Consider the following 23,104-nt stretch of genomic DNA (forward strand, 5'->3'; position numbering starts at 1 on the left):
GAGCCCAGTAAATGATACACTGCTAAAAACAGGGTCTCTGTCCCTAATTTATACTGCATTCCGATTGAGGAGCATAAATCTATATATTAAATATTACTTTTAAGTCATTGCTATTAATAAAAAAAAATCACAAGAATGCATTAGACTGGTTTATCATATGCACTGAAGCCACAATTGTATTCTTATACATATTTTAGGCTTTTCCTTTAACATAATTTCTGTAAATGTTCATTTACTATATTTAACTTAGGTGCTCCCGTTCCACTTTTACATAATAGGTTACACTCATAGGCTAATGGGTTTAGAGGGCTTGGCCCATGTAAATGGCTCTTAAAATTAATCTGTCAACATGTTTTTGCTATGTAACGTGAGAGCAGCATAATGTAGAGTCAGAGAGCCTGATTCCAGCTATGTATCACTTGCTCAGCTGCTTGCTGTACTTTCAATATAATCCATCTTTTATCAGCAGGTTATGACTGCAGGACTAGGGGTAGGGGTTGCGTCTGTCTAGCTAATCTGTGTAACCCTGCTCCCACCACTGTTTGGTAGCTTGCTGACCATGTACAGCACTGCTACATCTACAGAAGAGAAAATGGGTATTTGTGTCAAAACTGCACCAAGCAGTCGAATAAGTGATCTGTTACTGGAATCCAGCTCTCTGCCGCTCTAAACACCTAAAACCTGCTCACAGATTCCCTTTAAGACAGTCTGCGAAAAGATTCCCCTTGCTAACCCCTCCTCTGCATCATCATCATTCGTTAATGAAGACATGCTTTTAATTATTGAAATGTGATATGAGAACATTCTTACAATGCCGAGAGGGAAAGGTGCAATTTAGGCTCATTTGGGAAAGGTCTTTAGTTGAGAATTGTAAAAGGTATTCATTTAGCTGGCTGTACATGTAAGATAGCTGTTGATCAACCGTAATTTTACCCATTTTTCATAAGAATGCACTGTTGTCTTTACCAAAAAAGCAACCCATCCATTCCTGATTTCTACTGTTGGGAGATTGTTGGTGAATCCAATGATATTTCACCCTGAATAGCTCAGGACCAATCATCCCAGTTGGCCAGAATGTGACCGCTGATTGCCATACGACCTATGACCACTGTTTTCCTTTCTCCAAAAGGAATAAGTAAAAGCATGCAGGTCTGATAATGCTGCTATCAGCTGCCGATGCATGCCAGTCTGATAATGCTGCTATCAGCTGCCGATGCATGCCAGTCTGATAATGCTGCTATCAGCTGCCGATGCATGCCAGTCTGATAATGCTGCTATCAGCTGCCGATGCATGCCAGTCTGATAATGCTGCTATCAGCTGCCGATGCATGCCAGTCTGATAATGCTGCTATCAGCTGCAGGAGTTAATTGTAAAGCCGGGGGATGGACTATATCAGTCTGGTATATAAGCAGTCATTCCAACATGGTGCATTATGAACTTGGCAATCAGCAAGTTGCTCTTTAATTCTGATTATTATGTATCTGCTAAGGATTTTTTCGCTGCCGAGCGCTCGTATTTATAGACCTTTTAAGTGATTCATGACAAAACAGATGCCTTTTAACAAACCGTGTATAATCCGCTCTTTTCTCCCTCTCTTCAGTCCATCTGCGCAGCTGTCGCCTTCTTCTACAGTAACTACCTCCTCCTGCAGTGGCAGCTGTTAATCATGGTGATATTTGGATTCTTTGGCACCATCTCCTTTTTCTTTGTGGAATGGGGAGTGGTCAGTTTAGATGCTGAAGAGACTCGCTATGGCAGCATTTGATTATGCCAATCCTGTTCTACAGCTGCTGGTATCACAAGGTGCCAAGACCAATATCAATCTGGTACCAGACCTTAAGAAAGGAACAATGAGATCTGCGCTGGCCGCAGGGCAATCCTCAGTGCCCGTTCGTGTTCATCGTGAAATTTGAGACAACTTGACCACAATGCACTATCTCCCAAGTGACATTTGGGGCTGAGATAAAGCCCCATGGCAGTGCTTGCTACACATTGCCAGTACAATAGCTGCTAAATTCCTCGGCCTGCAGTCCTGCGCTCATTACCATTGCATGACAATTACAGAATCTGGAAGGTTCACTAGACATCCTGATTACAATTCTCTGGCCGCTGAATGAATTCACTCCTTCACACATTCCCAGCTCTTTATGTTGTGAAATCTTACATTTTAAATATTTGTTTTTTTAGTTTTTAAGAATACAAATGGCATTTTTTTTCTAATAAGGGAATTATTTTACAGGGTCTATAATTTACTGGTGACAAATGTCAAATACTGTGGACAGAAAAAATTGCTGTTTTTACTTTTGTGTTTGTGCCAAATACACTCCAAGCTGAAGACGTTTAAGAGGCATTTCTCTTTATCACTTGTCCTCTCCTATAAAGATTAAAAATATCTTATGTGATGAAGCTGTAGGGGGTGCAGAGGTAACGGTCTCATCCAAGCTCGCCAGCTTGAGGGGCCCCTCTGTTATAAAAAGACACAGTATCGAAAATGGCAGGTGGTGATCCCTGTTACAGATTTTAAAGTGGGCCCAAGAGCTTCATGTTACTTTAAAGGGGTTGTCCACTACTACGACAACCCCTTCTTGATCTGAATGTTTGCCCCTGTGAAAATAAAATCAGTTATTCTCACTTCCGGTGTCGGCTCGCGCATTCCCGGGATACAAGTGTGGTTGTTATGACACGTGAGCCCCGCACCCAGTCAGCGCTGGCATCACTATGCCCGCTTTCAGACGTATTAGTAATCTAGAGGCAGTGAGCGGCTAGTCGCAGGCCTCACCTTCTTTTGGTTACGTATCCGTCCGAAGTTGGGGACAGTGATGCCAGCACTGATTGGCCACAGGGTTCACATGTCATATCAACCACAGGTGAGCCCTGGGAACTCAAACGCTGGAATGGCGTCGGCACTGGAGGAGAATATAAGTGTTTTTATTTTCACGGGTACACACATTCAGATCGAGACGAGGTTGTCCTAGTAGTGGACAATCCTTTTGCGCTATATCTAGATTACATCCGTAACTTTATACATGAGTTATTCTTCCTAGAATCTGCTATGACTGAACCGAATGTTTAACAACCTTTTATAAATGGACGTGTAAGGATCCATATAGATTCTCATCTTTTCATATGTAAATGTTCCTTAACCTCTTCCCAATACATAGGCTGTAATAAGTCCCCATATATTGAGCGGGGTCAGGAGCTGAGCCTGCACCAAACCTGGCAGATCCCACCTGTAAAACAACCAGCATCTACCAGAGCTTGCTCCGATCACTGGTCTTTAACCATTTGAATGCAACTGTCAATCAGTAACGATGGCATTTAAATGACATGATTGTCGGTGCATGTGAGCTCCCATCTGCCTCCCGCAATGCAATTGTTGGGTACAGATGGGTTATCATGGCAGCTGCGGGCCTGTTTAAGGCCCTCTGCGCCATCATTTTAGTACTCCTGCTAAGCCAAGTTATTTTCTTTATATACTACAATGCTGATGTATTGCAGTATTTAGAACTAGTGTTCAGAGGGTCAGATGATCGCAGGTTCAAGTTTCCTAAGCAGACTAAAAAATAAAGTGAAAAGTTTTTAAAAATATTTGAAATACGTCCAATTTATCAAAATATAAAATTAACCGTATGGTAAACTTTGTGAAGAAATCACTATTCCATAATTGTTCTTTTACCGCTGCTTCACCTCCCTAAAACAAAAATGCGATAAAAAGCTATCAAACCGTCATATGTACCACAAATTATCAGTAGCGTCAGTTCACCACGCAATAAACAAGTCTCCAAACGGCACCGACAATTAAAATATATATTTTTTTGTAATACACATTTATGAATGTTTGTTTGTGTTTTTTTTTCTTTTTTACCACTTAAAGAAAAAATAAAATAGAAAAAAAAGACGCTTTATAAATTTGGTATCGATGTAATGACCCGGCGAATCATATTGCCCGGTTATTTTTACCGCACGGGGATTTTCCAGTACATTATTTGGTAAAGTGAATGCAGTCACTCAACACTAGAACTTATCACTAAAAAAAGAAGTGATAAGTAGGGAAGGGGAAGAAAATAAATGAAGGCGCAAAAATGAAAATTGGCCCCAGGAAAAGGTTAAAGGAACACTCCACAGACAGCAGTGTGTTACGCCTAATGCAGGGTCTTGAGTGGGCAGGGCAGTGCCCAATGAAGGGAGGAGGGAAGGGTGTTGATTGCAAGAATAGCAAAAATAAGTTGTGCACCTCAGGCCTTGCAGTAGGCATAATCAATCATATCACGTTTGCCTGGACTATTCCTTGGCTTTAGCCAAAGTACTATATTGGTGTAGTGTCCACGTATTCAGCCTTTTGTATGCACTCAGGTCTTTTTAAACTGCTGGTGTTTGTTTTCTCTCCTTCCACGTACACACTCCATGTTTCCAATGTTAAGCACAGTTGAGCTGTGTGCGATTCCTGACTCTAATGGCCAGTGACATGGTCACACAAGTAGGCCTGGCGGTAAAAGGCTTCATGATGCCCTGTAGGCTCCTCGAGTCATGTGACAATTGTTTCTCTCTTGTCCATATTCCTTGCTGGAGGTGCTTCTTTTCAAAGCCGCATCGGATCCATATCACTGCTTATCTCCTGTCTGTGCCATGGGCAAAATACAGAAAACAGCTCAACACCTGAGGAGATAAATCTTGTTGCTCTTGAAGCCATCATCTCTGGGATGTGACAGGGAAATAAGACTTTGTAATAGCTATTGAAACCATGCACAGGAGTATTCTGTATTAATCTGTATGAAATAAAATTCCTGTCTGACATCTTTATCACGATTAGAATAATTAAAACCTATTTTTATTTACTTGGAAGTAAACTATTGTCTTATGTAACCTCTCCGCGGAGATCATTTACTCGGCACAGTAAGAGGCACACTTCACCACGACAACAACAGCAGGTAATTAAAATTTTAAGAGTCCTTAACGAAATGAAAATAAAGATAATTGACATCAGATTTACTGTAGTGGAAGAATTTTTCAGGTTTACGCTTAACACAATGGCTGACTTTGAGGATCTGGAGCTTTCAAGATACTTTTTTTCTGTCCCTGGCGCTGCAAGTATTATGTTGGCATTATTTTTAGTCAAGGACCATTTATCATGGTGGCACATCATCCATAAATGGTGCCAAGTGGGACAACTGCAGTTCACAGTCCATACCTAATTTCCCTATTGCCCAATTTGGGTTATGACTGTATAGTGAGGAACATCTGATTGTCCAGACATGTGATTTTATTTTCAGGGGACTAGTCACAACTTGGACTAGATTAATGTTTATTCTAGATCCTCCCTAAATTGTAGCACAATGATCCTAAACAAAGCCAGAGAAACAGAATTGCTTGTTAAAACCGCAGCCAAACAACCCAGATTTTGGTAACAGTCTAACCAATGACCTTTTTCTAAACCACTGTAAAGACTTCTTTTTTTTCCCCTGTGTCCAGGAGTTGTTTGCTGTTTCAGCTCAGCCCCATTACAATATACAACCTACAAAATGTAGTGCTACCTAAAAAAACAAACAAAAAAAAAACAAACACATAAAAAAGGGGCTCTTAAGCCCTTTATGTTCTACTAACATGTTTGCATCACACTGAGATATGTCATTTGATATTATATTAGTATCAGCATTAACAAATGCAGTTCTGTTGGCACAGTACACCTTTCCCAATAAGGGTATGTGCACATGTTCAGGAATTAAAGCAGAAATTTCCTGAGCGTTTTTGCCTCTCCTTGGCAGAAAAAAACGCATGCGGATTTACATGCGTTTTTGAGCATCAATGAATGATTTTTGGAGCTAAATAAAGTTGGTGGGACAATGCTTAAGGCCTTGGATTACCATAAGAGCTGGGGTGAGTATATTGGTTTATTTAAATGATTAAAGAACGTATCTCTTGTATTTCAATTAAAGTGTTTACACTGTGTCTGTGTGTTTCTTTACTTTTTTTGGTCATGAAAAGGTCTGATTAACACCTTGACATCACCAAACAAAAGAGCTGGGTGTCAGCTAGTCCTATTCACCCAATCGTCATTAGCATTTTTATTCACATAATTTATGCGACTGCTATGAGATGTTTTTTCTTAGCCTGGGAAGGTGCCATTAGGCAAACATTTCCCTGGTCATAATTAACATCTCACAGCTGGTTCTTTAGCCGCTACGCCCCCGATCAGCACTCAGCAGCGCTTTGGACAGCATATTTATGTTGCATCCAAAACGCGGTGTTCTAATGCCGCACTTTTGTTGTTGTTACATGTGAATCCACCGCATATAATGACACTTCAATCAGTCAAAATCTGCAGCAGAGACTAGTGTGTCCGCTACATAAATTGATATGCTGCGGGTGAGTTTGGGTACGTGGCCACGATCAAGAGCCTGTGCAGGTTTGACGCTGCGTCTATATACAGCGTCAAACCTGCAGCGTCCAGATGTTACGTTATAGTGGATGGGAACTCTAAAAATCCCATGTCTGCTATGCGTGCATCAGAGGCTGCAAATCACCCGTGGACACTGGCATGCGGCACGTCTTTCAGGACCGCAGCATGTCAATTTCTCTTGTGGAGTCGCTAGTCTCCACAACAGAAATTTGAGCACTAGAAAGTATTGAATGTGGTAAATACACATGGTTTAGTGAACACATGTGGATTCACCTGCGTTCAATAGAATGCAACATTTTGGATGCAGCAAAAATTTGCATCCAAAGCGCTGCTACGTCTGAATTATGGGCACAAAGCCTAAAATTAAAAAAAAAAATGGCGTGGGCTCCCGCGTCATTTTCGTAACCAGCAGAGGGAAAGCCGATCGCTGGGGGCTGATATTAGTAGCCGCGGAACGGGCCATTAGCCAACTATGTTCCCTGGCTATTAATATCAGCCCACAGCTGTTTGTTTAGCCTTTACTGGCTAGATTAAAGGGGGAGCCCAGAAAAAAATTGGCGTGGGGTCCCCTTATAAAATCTAGCCAGCGGAGGCTAAACTAGACAACTGCGGGCTGATATTAATAGCCAGGGAAGGGGCCATGAATACTAGCCCCTCCGCGGCTATTAATATCACCCCTCAGCAGTCCCAGAAATGGCGCATCCATAAGATGCACCAAATCTGGCGCTTGGCCTCGCTTTTCCACGCTGTCGTGTAGCAGTGGCAGGGGGTAATAGGGTTGAGGTTCACGTCAGCCTTGTGTTGGCGGCTGACTTGAAGCCCAGGTTAGTAATGGAGGGCGCCCCCATTACTAACCGTGTAGTAAAATGGCGCATTTTCAATAAGACACGGCCAGAATAAAGTTGTTTTTTTTTTTTGTTTTTTTTAATTACACCTCTCCGCGAAGCCCTCGATCTCCTGAAAAAAACGTAAAAAAACAAACCACAATATTCCTCGCCTGTCCGCCATCAACAACGTAATCCACGTAACGCCAAGGTCCCACGATGATCCGGATAATTTCTACAGCTGTGATATCAACAATCACTGATGTCACAGCTGTAGAATACAGCACTGTATACTGACAGGGGTGTAAAATCACCCCTATCAGTATACAGTGCTGCAGGAGAGGTCACTGGGGTTTATCAACTGATGAGCCCCGGTGAGCTAGAGAGCATGGGAAAACTCTTGTGAATCTTCCCACGCTCAGCATCTGCTGATTACCGGCTTTAGCAATCAGCTGACGGTCACGTGATCACCTGCTGGCTACGCGACCATCGGCTGATCGGTGACATCACTGATCACCTGATGGTCGCGTGACCATCAGGTGATCAGTGACGTCACCGCAGGTCCTGGAAGTGACCAGCCCAGGGGATGGGGATGACTCAGTACCCGGGCCTTTGCCTGGCCTTGGGGATGTTGCGGTGGTCGGCTCCCGGGCCTGTACCCTGGGGTCACTCTTTAAAAAGGGGCTAATAGATTTCTTAGTTTTATGAAAGTTTGTGACGCCACCTATGGCTTCTGGTGAGAATCACCAGCGCTGCGCAGTCCACTGAGGCCGATGATAAGGCAGCTCGATGGTATAGCTCCCCACAGGTGGAGCTGGGCCTCAGGGCAGCGTACGGAGAAGGGGATGCAGGACAGGTGAGACCCAGCCGGGTCAGAGCAAGAACAGGGACGGACGCGATAGTCACTTCAGTACCTTTTACTGATGGAAATTCAGGCACGTCCCACAGCACTGTAGGGTGCATATCAGGATCCTCCCCAATGTTCGGGTGTAGGGCCTCCTGTTTCTTGCCTCTGCGTAGTAAGTTTCTGACCTGCCTGGAGATAGGCCTAACTTTGTCTCTGTCCTGCGCTGGCTGACCTTGTGGTAGGGCCTTTTCTTGGAGTACACGCTCCTCAGCTTGCGGGGCCTATGTGTCTCCTGGCTCTGTTACGTTTCAGCACTTTAGCAATCCTGGGACTTGTAGTTCTCCAGGGATTCCGGTTATGCCTTACTGGGTCATAGAGATCCCGGTAAGCTTCAGAGCCGGTGTCCGGTATATACTTCGGGGTGAGCTGGTTAAGCTCCTCTGCCCCCTATGTTACTCACTTTCCACTCGCCTTCGGCCCCGCTCGGGGCCCTCACTAGGCTACACACACTGCAGCCTGGACACTGCTCTTCTTCGCCGCTCTCAGAGCGTCGGCACACTCCTAGCTTTCTATCCTGAGCTCTGTGAGTTCTAGTCTGACCTGTACTTGCTGAACTCTCCAGAGGAACTGAACTGCCTGGCTCCACCTTCCCTATTTATATCCCTAACGGGCTCCCTCTGCTGGTCTGAGGTGGAAGGTGGAGATGTGTGAATGTTTATGGGGGCCTCTTGTGGAGGAATCCATCAATGCACTCTTCTAGGATCTGTGATACCAAGCGCAGCTGGCCGTCACAGAAGTACACTGCGAGGCGCGAGCCGCCGATGGGACAGAATCTCCCAGGAGGACACTGGGGGCTGCCGGAGAGGTGAGTATGAAGGTTTATTTTTTTTACATATTTGATTCTTTTTTACACTGCCGCTGGGAGAAGCAGGCTGCTGCTTCTCCCATCCACGCTGCTCTCACTGTTATCAGCCAGAGCAGCGGTCGGATGAGAGGAGTAGCAGCCTCCTCTCCCGACCTGGGTACCAGCCGCGGCACGATTTTGCGCCTATTGTTTTACATTGAAACGCAGCAAATCCGCCTGTATAGATATTATACATGCTGGTTTGCTGCGATTCAAATGGTGCTATTTTGCTGCGAAATCGCACCTAAATTGGTTGTGCTGTGGTTTGTGCTGCAATGATAATCCGCACCGGAAATTTCCGCATCATGTGCACAGCACATGCAGATTATCATTGCTGTACATGGCAGACCTCTTACCAAAGCGGTTTTAATGTGTTTCCACGGTGGACAAACCGCTGCAGAAACGCATTAAAACCGTATCGTGTGAACTCAGCCTAACACATGATCATTTCATATGGGTTCAATATGCTTTGCTTAAATAAATTCTTCACCTCTATTTATTTTTTAAAAGCCTTATTAATAAGACAGCCAGAGACTCAAATTGGTCATGTCTCCACAACAAAGGAAGAATTGGCATACAACGAAGAGCAAGATTTAAACTAGGCCTTTCTCCATTAGGGAATATAAAACTGGAGAGATCATATAAACTCACCAGATCTGGTAATTGAATGACTCTTGAAGGATGCGGAGCACAGAAGAAACCATGAGCTGATTCCCAGGCAGGAACAATGGTGTAGAGGAGAGGATTTCCAGCAACTGCAAAAAAAAATAAAATATTATATAAATCATCATGTATTCAATATGCTATTAAAAATGTAAAGACAATGGGTAATAAATTGAAACACTTGGCCCATGTGTTTCGAACATTAGGTCTTTGGGATAGCATAGCCTCTTAGTCATTGCTATGACTAAGATCTTTACTGCTTGAAACGATTAGGAAGGGTTTGCTTTTTTTTTTTTACCCTTTATCTTTACATTTTGTAAGAGCATATTGAATAAATTATGTTTTTATAATGTATATTTTGCAGTTGCTGGAAATCCACTCTTTATACCATCTTTCTCTATCAAGCTGGTCATAACAGGAGGTAACTGTAGAGCAAACAAGCTATTTCTCCCAACTCCACCTTACTCGTGCGTATTCTGTGAATGGTGAGTGGGGAATAAGGGCTTGTCTTATGGAGCCGAGATCAGACATACTGATCCTTAACATCTACTGCTAGGATTCCTCCATTTTGTTAAAATTGTTGGCCCATTTGAATGAATTTGACCAATTATTATCTGCGGCGTTTGCTAAGGTTGGGGAGAAGATGCAAACTCCAGGCCGGTGTTCATGATCAGATTTGAATCCAAGACTCCAGTGCGGCAAGACAACAGTTCTGATCACTGAAACCTCAAGCTTCCCATTTGTATTCCGCAATGTACAAAAGTGAGAAGAATGCATCTCGCCGTAGATACTAGCAGCAGCGTTCAGGAGCACAGTGTTTTACATGCATGGATTTCTTCATATTGCAGATTTATTGGCAGACACTTTAAGTCCACTTTACGGAAGCTATTTCTATGAGGGCAATCACACAGTTTTCTGAATTTATTTCCTGTATTACAGAGAATCAGAGTCCAAGGCTTTTAGGTTTAAATAGTCTAGTGTGCTCATGGAGGACTATAGCCTGTAGGGCAGGGGTCTCAAACATGTGGCCCATAAAGCTATTACAACCCAGAGGTAGGGATGGATTATAATGAGGGCAATCTGGGCTAATGCACAGGATTCCAGGGGGGTCCATGACCAGATTGCTTATTTATAGTTTTTCGCCACCATTAGCAGTGTCCATCGCTGGGCAGAGAGCATTCGTGCATGTCCGCTGTCTGCAATAGGAAGTCAGAGTGTCTGCAGGAAGCCATTCTCTGCTTTCTGAACAGTGTTTTATCTAAGACGCAGTTCGCACAATGACGACGTTATACAAGCAGCGTCATTTAGTAGGTACCATCCAGTAAAATATGGAAGAGGGATTGCCTGGAGAGGTAAGTGATGGAAAGGACAACATGTAATTACAATGACTTTGGGGTAGGAGCGAGGACTAGTCATGATCGCGTATGTTTCATTAACCCTTTCCGGCGAGCACGCACGGGTGCTCGCTAAGTATTTCGGCGTGCTCGGGACTTCTTTTATTGTCGCCGCTGCTGCAAGTGTCACGGCTGTTGGACTGTCCGTCAGCCCATCTCTGCATGTGTCACAGCTGTCTAACAGCCGTGACACTTGCGGCGTTAATAAAGGAAGCCCCGAGCACGCCGAAATACTCGGCGAGCACCCAAGCGTGCTTGCTGGAAATGGTTAATGAAACATACTCTATCTTCACTAGTAAGGACATGAAATTTTAATGAATTGGGAGGAGTGGAAGAGAGGACATAAAATTGTATGAAATTTGGTGGGTGGGAGAGAGGACATGATATTGCATCGAATTGGGGGTGTGGGTTGAAGAGTGGATATGGAATTGCAATGAAAACCTACAAAGAAAAAGAAGTGTACGCCCAGTAGATAAGATCAAATCTTTTATTCAATTACAGAAAAAGAAATAAAAGCATGTATAAAAAGGAGAGTAAACAGGGATAACTATCACTAAGGAGACACAAAATATATATGGAGCTGTGTCACTCACGTGCCTGACTCCAGAAGTGTGCAAACAATGGAATAAGTGGTCATAGTGGTGATAAGGATTGCATCCATCAATGTGGCATTATTTAGTAACTAGTAGCAGCAATAATGGTAAGTATTAAGTATCAATTTTTATTTTCAATGGTGGGTTGCACAGTGCCTAATTATATATTAGTGATGTGGTATATATCTGTATTCAGGGGTGTAAGCTGGGAGGACTTTGTCTCTGTCACAGCCAAAGTTGACATGTAACCGCAGCTGAAATTTAACAATGCAGCCAACACCCTAACAGGATTTTTTTTCTAAGTGGCCCCAGACCTTAGTTTAGTTTGAGACCCGTACTGTAGATAAGTGAAAGAGGGGGGTGTAACTATAGTGGGAGTAGAGGATGCAGTCACACCCAGGCAGGGGTGGATTAAGAGTAGCAAGGGCTCCCCCCCCCCACCTGATTTATCACGTGACATGTCACATGATCCCCTGTGATAGATCATGTGATAGTTCACGGGAAATTAATTTGGCACAATATTAATTGTGCTGCCTCATCTGAGAGCAGCACAATATAGGGGCAGATACCCTGATTCCAGCTATGTGTCACTTTTTCAGCTGCTTGTTGTCATTTTGAGAAAATCACCGTTTCATCTGCTGCAGATCTAGCAGCTCTCTGAATGCTGCGCTCTGTATAGCCCCGCCCACACCACTGATTGGCAGCTTTCTGCCCATGCTCAGTGTACACAGAAATCTACTGATCAGTGATGGGGGTGGGGTCCTACAGAACTTACTAGTCATCTAGTGATAATTACCTTCTGACAAATCAATGATTTTATCAAAACAACACTAAGCAGCCCAGTAAGTGACACATTACTGGAATCAGTGCCTCTAACCCTACATTATGCTGCTCTCAGATTAGGTGGCAAAAACCTGATGACAGATTCCCTTTAAAGGAGCTGCAAACACAAAAAAGTTTGTATTAAAAAAAATACAAGCCATTTGTGAAATTAACTTTTTTTCATTGTTAATTCACATTAGACTGTATCTTCAACACTTTTGTCAGCAGGTCTTATTACAGACTCTGAATAGGGCAGCTCTCTCCCTCTCCCTCAGCAGAAAGTCACAGCATGGTTAAAAAACTGGATCTTTTATGATTTTCTCATAATAAATAAAAAAGGACATGCACGTCCTCCAAACTATTTTCCGTTTCTCTATAGGGGTGGTCCTAAATCTTTCTTGTTCTTTAGTTGATCACATGTCAAAAAGGCAAAGCATTTACTATGAACTCGCCTAAAAAAATATACACTTGGAGAGTAATATCATCATCTGCATGTAAATATTCCTTGACTCTAAGGGCTCGCTCACACTGTCGTATAACACGGCCGAATGCTATGTGATGTTTTATCGGATAGGACTCAGCCCTATGTTATACTATGGGACAGTGCAGATCTGCGATTATCGGCATGAGAAAATAATCTCATTCGATATTCGGACCATGTGCACCCATACAAGTCTATGGGTGCACGTAAAACATTGGACTGCACTCGGATGTCATCCAAGTGCAGTCCGATGAACACTCACAGAGACTATGGAGAAGATGGAGAAATTAAGTTCTCCATCTTCTCCATATCTGTGCTGCGAGAGAATCGGATCACACTCAGTTGAAGCTCTGACAGAGTTTGAGCCGAGTGTCATTAGCATAATTGGCCCTATTCTCTTGCATGAGAGAATATATGGCTTAGTGAGTGGACCCTAAAACTGAATAGTAGTGACGGACAGGCACCTCACAAGCGGGATCCATGTAGCTCTCAGATGTCATGTAGATAGGGCTTCATTCCATGGGGTAGGGCTTAATTTCAAGGTATATATAAAAAAAAAATGGACTTCAAATAAAAATTAAATGAACACAAAAAGCACTAATTGAATTATTTTTTTCGGATTTATGTTTGCAGCCCCTTTAAAAACCCTTTGAGGACCAAGGCACATATGTCCCATAGTTTTAAACTGGAAAAAAATTTGATTGAATAAAATTTAAGGTCCTCGAAGGTTTAAGTAGGTCATAAATTCATATGAATACTTGATCATACAATTGCACATGCCAAAAGATGAAGAAGAACAGAATCAAAAATATGACATTAAGTGGAGCACTTACAGGTATTCAAGGTGAAAGAGACCAGCAAAGGCATCGTCTCGAATGACAGTAAATGAGTTAGAATTCAGCAAGCTGAAAATGAAGACAGCAGGTTAGAAGCGAACCAGACTTTATGGTGCTCAGAATTAGTCAAGCAGAATTTATTGACTGCTCTTGCAAAGCACTGAGACTCCCGCTGTGTATGGATGGCGCCGTGCAGCCTCCCGCTGTGTATAGATGGCGCCGTGCGGCCTCCCGCTGTGTATAGATGGCTACGTGCGGCCTCCCGCTGTGTATAGATGGCTACGTGCGGCCTCCCGCTGTGTATAGATGGCTACATGCGGCCTCCTGCTGTGTATAGATGGCACCATATAGATGGCTACGTGCGGCCTCCTGCTGAGTATAGATGCCGCACGGTGCCCCCCCCAGAGACAGCAGGAGGCCGCACAGCGCCATCTATACTCAGCGGGAGGCCGCACGTAGCCATCTATACACAGCGGGAGGCCGCACGGCGCCCCCCCCAGAGACAGCAGGAGGACGCACGGCGCCATCTATACTCAGCGGGGGGCCGCACGTAGCCATCTATACGCAGCGGGGGGCCGCACGGCGCCATCAATACACAGCGGGGAGCCGCACCGCGCCATCTATACACAGCGGGGGGCCACACGGCGCCCCCCCAGAGACAGCAGGAGGCCGCATGCAGTCACGCAAACATATAAAGACACGCATAAACACATTTGAAACACAAAAATACATACAAACAGACATCACACAATGACATCTGCCCACAAATGCATAAACACATTTGAAACACAAAAATACATACAAACAGACATCACACACACACAGACTTCACACACACATCTGCCCACACACACACACACACCCACACACATCTGCCCACACACACACACCTGCCCACACACACACACACACACACACACACACACACACACACACACACACACACCTGCCCACACACACACACACACACCTGCCCACACACACACACACACACACACACACCTGCCCACACACACACACACCTGCCTACACACACACACACACCTGCCCACACAAACACACCTACACACACACCTGCCTACACACACACACCTACACACACACACCTGCCTACACACACACACCCCATCCCCCGGCTCCATTCCTCCTGCCTGCTCTGACTTCTCCGTTGCAGCACTGCAGGCCGGGCGCGCACTGCGTGACGTCAGAGCTAGGAGACACGGCCGCGCACAGGGCCGTGTCTCCTAGCAGTGACGCGGCCGGGCCAGCACAGAAAATTTAACTGCTGCAGTGCTGGCCCGGCCGATGAAGAAGTAGCGGCGGCCGCTGCTGGGGGAGCGGTCCGGGGCCCCCCCTCCCGCCACTGCTACCGGTATGTGCCGCGGCGGCCCGCACATATAATGAGGGCAATCCGGCATTAGACACCCCGCCCGGAGCCGCGGGCCCCCTGCAGGCTCGGGGCCCCGGGCGGTAGCCCGGATTGCCCTCATTATAATCCGCCTATGCACCCAGGCTTTGGAGCCTAGGCCAAAGGGACCTATCTGTGAAGATCAATACTATTAAAAACCTGTGATAGTTGGGGGCCCATGAACTTCAATTTACACGACTAGTTGGAACCATTATGGATTCAGGCTTTTGCCAAAAAATAAAGATTTAGAATCTTTCTTCATAATATCATATATTTCAAAGCTCATCTTCCTTTTTAGCTAAACCAAGGTTTTCATAAGTCTACACAAAGAATGGCAAACACTGAGAAGCGGATAACGTAATTGACTACACAGAGCTAAAATCCAGAATATTATTCAGACCTGCAGATTGCTGAACACAGTGGTTAATGAGAAGCAGCAGAATATAAATTATTAAAGATCAATGGCTTTTCAAGTTCCCTTTTCTCTGTTCTTTAACAATTTACATTATTAGAGGTGATGCAGGCAGACGAGGCATTTTATTCAGTACCACCTTCCAAGGGGCAGTGCAGAAACTATACCCAGGGGTTATGGAAAAACTTCATGACTTTATATGAAAGTATCCAAACTTTTAAACTTGTCAGATAATGTGCAAAGAAATATATAGATATATTCTCAGCAAATTACCAAGTACCTAGAGCTGAGTTGCCATGTGCCCTCTGTGGCTCTGTAAGATAAGTATTTCTTATAAGGCTCCTCCAACTTTACAATGTGACATTTTTAATACTGGTGACTGGGGAGTATGTTGGAGTAAAACTTTTAGGCTCTCAGAAACACCAGGACCTGAGAGTGTTGGGACTCCCCATAGCTATGCCTCTATCAATTATATCAAAATGTGAAAGGTGATTCAGGCCCCATGAAAGGACCTTAAAGGCTTTCCTCGAGTTAGTGATTTTTTTTTTTTTTAAATTGAATGAGCTTTCTGTAATTTGGAAATGGAGATCTATTTCTTTACAGCAGCAGTGTCTGGTATTACAACTCAGCCCTATGAGGGTTATGCTGCCTTGATCCATAGACTTGCATTGTAAAAGCTACTTCTGGGTCACGCAGAATGCAGTGTGACCTGGAGAGTCATGAGGAGTGATGTCACTGAGAAGAAGAGAAGAACGGCGCTGGATCCTGGAGAGAGGCGGTAGGTGAGTATATTAATACACTCACACTACACCTCGTACATATATACACACATTTAATGCAAAAAATATAGATGGGAGTGCTTTTTTAAGAACAGATTCTGCAGGAGAGTTTACTGTTGACATTGAAAAACTGAAGAAGTTGCTTAATTTAAAGCGGATCATAGGGAAGGTTTACTAGGATAAACATCAGAATTCTAGTTCACTTTGTCTCACCAAAATTGGCATAATTATTATTATTTATTATTATTATTATAGCGCCATTTATTCCATGGCGCTTTACATGTAAAAAAGGGGTATAATACAAGAACAATTACAATAATCTTGAACACAATGTGACAGCGACTGGTACAGGAGGAGAGAAGACCCTGCCCGTGAGGGCTCACAATCTACAAGGGATGGGTGAGGATACAGTAGGTGAGGGGAGAGCTGGTCATGCAGCGGTATGGTGGAGCGATGGTTACTCCAGGTTGTAGGCTTGTCGGAAGAGGTGGGTCTTCAGGTTCCTTTTGAAGGTTTCCACGGTAGGTGAGAGTCTGATGTGTTGGGGTAGAGAGTTCCAGAGTAGGGGGGGGGAAGCACGGGAGAAATCTTGTATGCGATTGTGGGAGGAGGAGATAAGAGGGGAGTACAGAAGGAGATCTTGTGAGGATCGGAGGTTGCGTGCGGGTATGTAACGGGAGACTAGGTCAGAGATATATGGAGGAGACAGGTTGTGAATGGCTTTGTATGTCATGGTTAGGGTTTTGAACTGGAGTCTCTGAGCAATGGAGAGCCAATGAAGAGATTGACAGAGAGGAGAGGCCGGGGAATAGCGGGGGGACAGATTGATTAGTCGAGCAGCAGAGTTTAGGATAGATTGGAGGGGTGCGAGAGTGTTAGAGGGGAGGCCACAGAGCAGGAGGTTGCAGTAGTCAAGGCGGGAGATGATGAGGGCGTGCACTAGTGTTTTTGCAGATTCATGGTTGAGGAATGTGCGGATCCGGGAGATATTTTTGAGTTGGAATCGGCAGGAAGTGGAAAGGGCTTGGATATGTGGTTTGAAGGAGAGTTCAGAATCCAGGGTTACCCCAAGGCAGCGAGCTTGTGGGACTGGGGAGAGTGGGCAGCCATTGACGTTGATAGGTCAGTTGGGGGGGTTGAATGAGATGGCGGGAAGATGATGAATTCTGTTTTGTCCATGTTAAGTTTTAGAAATCTGGCAGAGAAGGATGAAATAGCAGACAGACATTGTGGGATTTTGGTTAGTAAGGAGGTGATATCGGGTCCAGAGAGGTAGATCTGTGTGTCATCAGCATAGAGGTGATAATGAAAGCCGTGAGACTCTGAGCTGTCCCAGGCCGAAGGTGTAGATGGAGAAGAGCAGTGGTCCTAGAACTGAACCTTGGGGGACACCGACAGATAGGGGGCGAGATGAGGAGGTGGTGTGTGAGTGGGAGACACTGAATGTCCGGTCTGTTAGGTATGAGGAGATCCAGGATAGGGCCAAGTCTGTGATGCCGATAGATGAGAGAGTCTGTAGTAAGAGGGAATGGTCCACTGTGTCAAAGGCAGATGATAGGTCTAGGAGGAGGAGGACAGAGTAGTGTCGCTTAGATTTGGCGGTTAGTAGGTCGTTGGTGACTTTAGTCAGTGCAGTTTCAGTAGAATGGTGCGATCGGAAACCAGATTGTAGGCGGTAAAAGAGGGAGCAGGAGGAGAGGTGGGAGGACAACTCAGAATGGACATGTTGTTCCAGTAGTTTTGAGGCATAGGGGAGAAGAGATATGGGGCGATAGCTAGACACAGAGGATGGGTCAAGGGATTGCTTTTTGAGGATGGGTGTGATTGAGGCATGTTTGAAGCATGAGGGGAAGACACCAGTTGTTAGTGACAGGTTGAAGAGGTGGGCTAGGGCTGGGATGAAGATAGTGGTAAGGTTTGGGATGAGGTGGGACGGGATTAGGTCAAGTTTACAGGTGGTGAGGTGTGATTTGGAGAGTAAGGAGGAAAGTTGATCTTCAGAAATGGTGGAGAATGTGGTTTTGGAGGAAGAGGGTTGAGTAGGTGTGGGCAGGGGCTGTGGGGGCTTTAGGTAAAAGCTTGTCTAATGGTGTCAATCTTCTGCTTGAAGAATGAGGCAAAGTCTTCGGCTGAAATAAGAGGAGAGGGAGGAGGTACTGGGGGACGGAGGAGAGAATTGAAGGTGTTGAATAGTTGTTTGGGGTTGTGAGACAGGGAGGATATGAGAGATGTGAAGTATGTTTGTTTTGCTGCAGTGAGTGTGGACTTGAAGGTAGTGAGGGACTGTTAATTGCCTTGTATCACATTTTTGTGTTTTAGACACTTATTTGATGACTAGGGCTAGCTTAGTGCTAGAGGGGTGTAACTCAGTAGAAAGGGCATCTAATTAAAATGAGACCATATACACCAAACTTCTGGAACAAAGAAGAACTACATTTTTCATCCATTATGATCCGCTGTGATAAATTTGATGTATTTTGCATACAGTCTAGACTAACTTTACACTGTTTAATTATTAGATCGGATTAGCGCGTCTGTTCTAAATTATATTTTGATGCATAAGATATCCAATGGTAACAACTGTTTGTTTGTTTTTTCTTAAATCAATAGTATAAGTGAAGAGAAGAAGCTTTGTAATACAATTTCGAAAAAAATGTTTTTTTCCACTTATCAGTTACTTTTTGTCCCCTGCACTGATTATTCACTCTCAAAAACTGCTCAAATCTGTCAATAAATTTGTCTACAAATCTGTCTTCAGTGAGGAAAACTCCTCCTCCTGCTATAAAATTCTTTGGAGAGAGTTTCAGAATGGAGTTTATCATTCCAAGACTTCACTACTATTTAAAATCTGTAGATGGAATTTAAACCTCCTGTTTATGTAAGAAGACTTGAAGAATATGAAATAGAAGATGATAATTTTTAGAAGTTGTAAGTTCTGCCATAGCATGTTTTACCAGATTGACACTACTTGCACAACCCCCTCTTAAATGTCTGAGTTTCCAGAGTGAAATAAGTAGAGCTTATACACCCCTCCTGCAGCTGCACATTCCAGCGATACTGGTGCAGAGTCTCCCGGCGCTCGCATGACATAACAATCAGTAGCCACTGACAGGCTAGAGTTTTTACTATTTCATTACAGTGGGCGTTCGCTATGATGGAATATTAATGAATAGCAGTCGATCAGCAGCTGCTTTTTGTCTGCAGCACTAGGAGTGACATGACAATATCACTAGTGCTGGGAAGCTTTGCCGATATTGCTGGAACAGTGCTGGTGTGGGAGGGGAGTATATTTGTTTTGTGAAGACCCGGGGTATTCCGTGGACGTAACACTACTCAGACAACACAGGGTGAGGGTAAAACAGCGTGGCAATACTTTATTGACCCACAAAGCAGACAACACACAAAAGAGTCCCAACAAAATACCTAAGATAGTACAACATTACACAGTCTCACCCTTCCGCTCCGTCCGCCTGGGATAGAACAGCTGCGACTCTGGGACTTCCAGGGCCAACTACCTCAAGCTGTGGCCCCACGCCTCTTGTGGGCACCCACAGAGAAGAGGTGGCGGCAAGCTTAGGAAGTTGACAGTCAATTGTGGTACGTGGCCAGGGGACCTGAAGATCCCACCCTTGCTTTCTCCGAACATATCCATGGATCCAGGTGATCGGACAGTCCCAACCTGGATTTCTCCGAGTGTATCCAGAGAGAAGGTAGCGGCAAGCTTAGGAAGCTAGCAGTCCATCGAGGTACAAGGCCAGGAGACCCCTGGATCCCACCCTGGCCTCTTTGAGAATTTCCATGGTGCCAGATGATTGGCGGGTCCCAATCTGGCTTCTCCGAATTTTTCCCAATGAATTCCAGGCAACTGGTGGGTCCCTCCTGGCAACCCCATACATCTATGGGGCTAGGTGACTTCATCGTCCCAACCTGGTCTCCCCAAATGTATCCATGGGCTCTCTGATGGTTAATGGAGCAGATCCATATCTTTCCAGTCAGGGCTATATACCCTTAGGCTAGAATCTTGTAGAATCCAAATCTGTGTCTCTTTGGGTAAAACCATACTTCCAAGCTGATGTTCTCAGAGAGTCTGAGTGTCCTCATGCTTCTCCTTGATTCTCTGTTTTAAGTCTCTTAGCGGCAGGGTAGAAAAACCCTTTATATATTTACATATAAAGGTCATCAGTCACAGGTAAGGGGTTAGGGAGGGCAGCCTCATGTCTCATTGTTTGAGCTAATCTATTTACACAGTTGGTATAGTAGGGGGCTCTTTAACTCAACATCATTGTTTCCAAACGAAGATAAGTCAACATTTAGTTTTATACAAATAGTAGGACATTCTTGACCAGCCACAAAAATACACATACAATTATAAGTCAACAGAAACACGAAGATAATAGTGTATTTCTCTTGACTTAACAAATCTAATTGTCTGGCTAATTGAGATTTTAAGCTGTATCGTCACATTTTTCTTATTTGACTTGGGCATTTAAGGAATTCCTCAATAGTAACCACTTTAAATTTTTTGCATAAGACAGTCACATCTGTAACTTAACTAGGGCTGCCCAAACAAATATGAATGAGATTGGTATTTGACAGCTATAAAGGGAGTTTCTTTGGTGTTTGTTCTACTGAACCAGATTTGGATCACCGTAGATCCTTAAAGTGACCTAACTTCTGTACAGTAGGAGGGGAAAGTCCTAGTATTGGGAATAAAACACAGATTCTAAAATGTGAGTTTGTGCATAGCTGTCTGACAGGACCGTAAAAAATGTGACAATGTTTTTTTTCTCAGATATCTCCATCTGTGTTAAAAAAAAAAAAAAATTGGTCATCTTGAAATTCTCACACTGACAACTGGAACTTTATTACATAGTTGAAAAAAAGACCTAGGTCCATCAAGTTGAACCTTCCTCCACCAATTGTACATTTTGTCACTAAATTATCTATAACCCACAATGTTATGCGTACTGAGGAAATCATCCAGCCCTTTTATAAAAGCGGTTATTGTGTCTGCCATCACTATCCCTTGTGGTCGGCATGCCACAGTCCGACTGCTCTAACTGTAGACTACTACTTCTGATCTTTTAGGAAGAGTTTACAGCAGGTGCTAGGTAACAAGGTAATACCTCTATACACAGCTGATAACACAGCATCCAACAATCACAATAGGCGATGTCACAGCTCCCCGTGCTCCCCCGTAATTCATGATGAACTTGGTACACACTCATTAGGTGCTTCCATACAAAAGAAGGTCTGTCAGTCTATTGCTATATTTCCATGTGGATTTCCCTAAAGAATAGGAAGCTAGGGTCTAGAAAAGCACCAATGGCAGCCCCTTCACGCCGCAGACCTTTTCCGTTTTTGCGCTTTTGTTTTTTGCTCCTCTTCTTCCCAAAGCTATAACTATTTTTATTTTTGGGTCAATATGGCCGTGTAAGGGCTTTTCTTTTTGGGACAAGTTGTACTTTTGAACGACACCATTGGTTTTTCCATATCATGTACTGTAAAACTGGGAAAAAAATTCCAAGTGCGGTGAAATTGCAAAAAAGGTGCAATTCCACTTTTTTTTTTCTTTTTTAATCATTTTCTCTAAATGTTAAAACTGACCTGCCACTATGATTCTCCAGGTCAGTATGAGTTTGTAGATGCCAAACATATATAAGTTCTTTTTTATTTAAGTAGTGAAAAAAAAAATCCAAAGTTTGTATAAAAGAAAAAAAGACACCATTTTCCGGGACCCATAGCGTTTCCATTTTTCGGGATCTCGACCGGATGAGGACTTATTTTTTGCGCACCGAGCTGACATTTTTATTGATACTATTTTGGAGTAGATGCAATATTTTGATCGCCTGTTATTGCATTATTATTATTATTATTGCAATGTTGCGGCGACCAATAAATTGTATTTCTGGTGTTTTGATTTTTTTCTTATTACGCCGTTTACCGATTGGATTAATTCTTTTTTTATATTGATAAATTGGCCGATTCTGAACGTGGCAATATCAAATATGTGTAATTTGATTTTTTTATTGTTTTATTTTGAAAGGGGGGTGATTTAAACTTTAATTTTTTAAATATTTTTAAAAACTTTTTTTAAACTTTTTACATGCTTCAATAGTCTCCATGAGAACAAGAAACTGCGATCATCGCTTCAGCCCTGCTATGTGTAACAAAATTGCTCATCTGCTATGAGCGCCAACCTCTAAGCTGGGCTCATAGCATCTCGACAATGACAACTGCAGGGGTCTCCTGCAGACCCCGGGTTGTCATGCCAACCCATCGGCGACCTGTGGTCATGTGACACGGGTGCCGATGGACGGGACAAGTGATGTCCTTTTGCCGCGGCCATGTTAAATGCCGCTGTCAGAGATTGACAGCGGCATTTAACATTCTAACAGCCGAAGGTGGATTGCGATTCCACCTGCAGCTGTTAGGGGCACATGACAGCTGATCAGATCAACTGATCTGTACGGCGCATGTCGTGAAGGGGTTAATATAGATTGTGATACGGAAAAAAACATTGCTAAAATGTAAAAATAAAAAATGCATTGAACACAAAACTTGATTTAAACAAAAGGACATTTTGTGATTACGCATCTTCTTTAAAGAGGATCTGTCACCACTCTGGACATGTTTATTTGATTAAACACATATACTCCCAATGAAATAACATATCTGCATCATCTTTTCATCTAGCTTTCCTTTGTGAAAGTCCTCTTTTATTTCTCCTGGAACTGTATGAG

General features: G+C 43.7%; 1 protein-coding gene and 1 long non-coding RNA gene across 3 annotated transcripts in view; one reads left to right on the forward strand and one right to left on the reverse strand.

Moving 5' to 3' along the window:
• MFSD11 (major facilitator superfamily domain containing 11) overlaps window positions 1-4,836 on the forward strand; it is a 59,679-nt gene extending 54,843 nt beyond the window's left edge. Inside the window, exon 14 of the mRNA XM_073683974.1 lies at window positions 1,602-4,836. Within this exon, the coding sequence (XP_073540075.1) occupies window positions 1,602-1,766 (165 nt within the window). The 3' untranslated portion in view covers window positions 1,767-4,836. The remainder of the gene's footprint in view (window positions 1-1,601) is intronic.
• A 4,788-nt stretch (window positions 4,837-9,624) lies between these two features.
• Window positions 9,625-23,104, reverse strand: part of LOC141271092 (uncharacterized) — a 163,485-nt gene continuing 150,005 nt past the window's right edge. For both annotated transcript variants that reach the window (XR_012321827.1, XR_012321826.1), the window contains exon 3: window positions 9,625-9,728. This is a non-coding gene — a long non-coding RNA (uncharacterized lncRNA). The remainder of the gene's footprint in view (window positions 9,729-23,104) is intronic.

The sequence above is a fragment of the Phyllobates terribilis genome, unplaced genomic scaffold (assembly GCF_046119375.1).
Source record: "Phyllobates terribilis strain yellow unplaced genomic scaffold, ASM4611937v1 Scaffold_5__5_contigs__length_657084704, whole genome shotgun sequence".
Lineage (NCBI taxonomy): Eukaryota > Metazoa > Chordata > Amphibia > Anura > Dendrobatidae > Phyllobates > Phyllobates terribilis.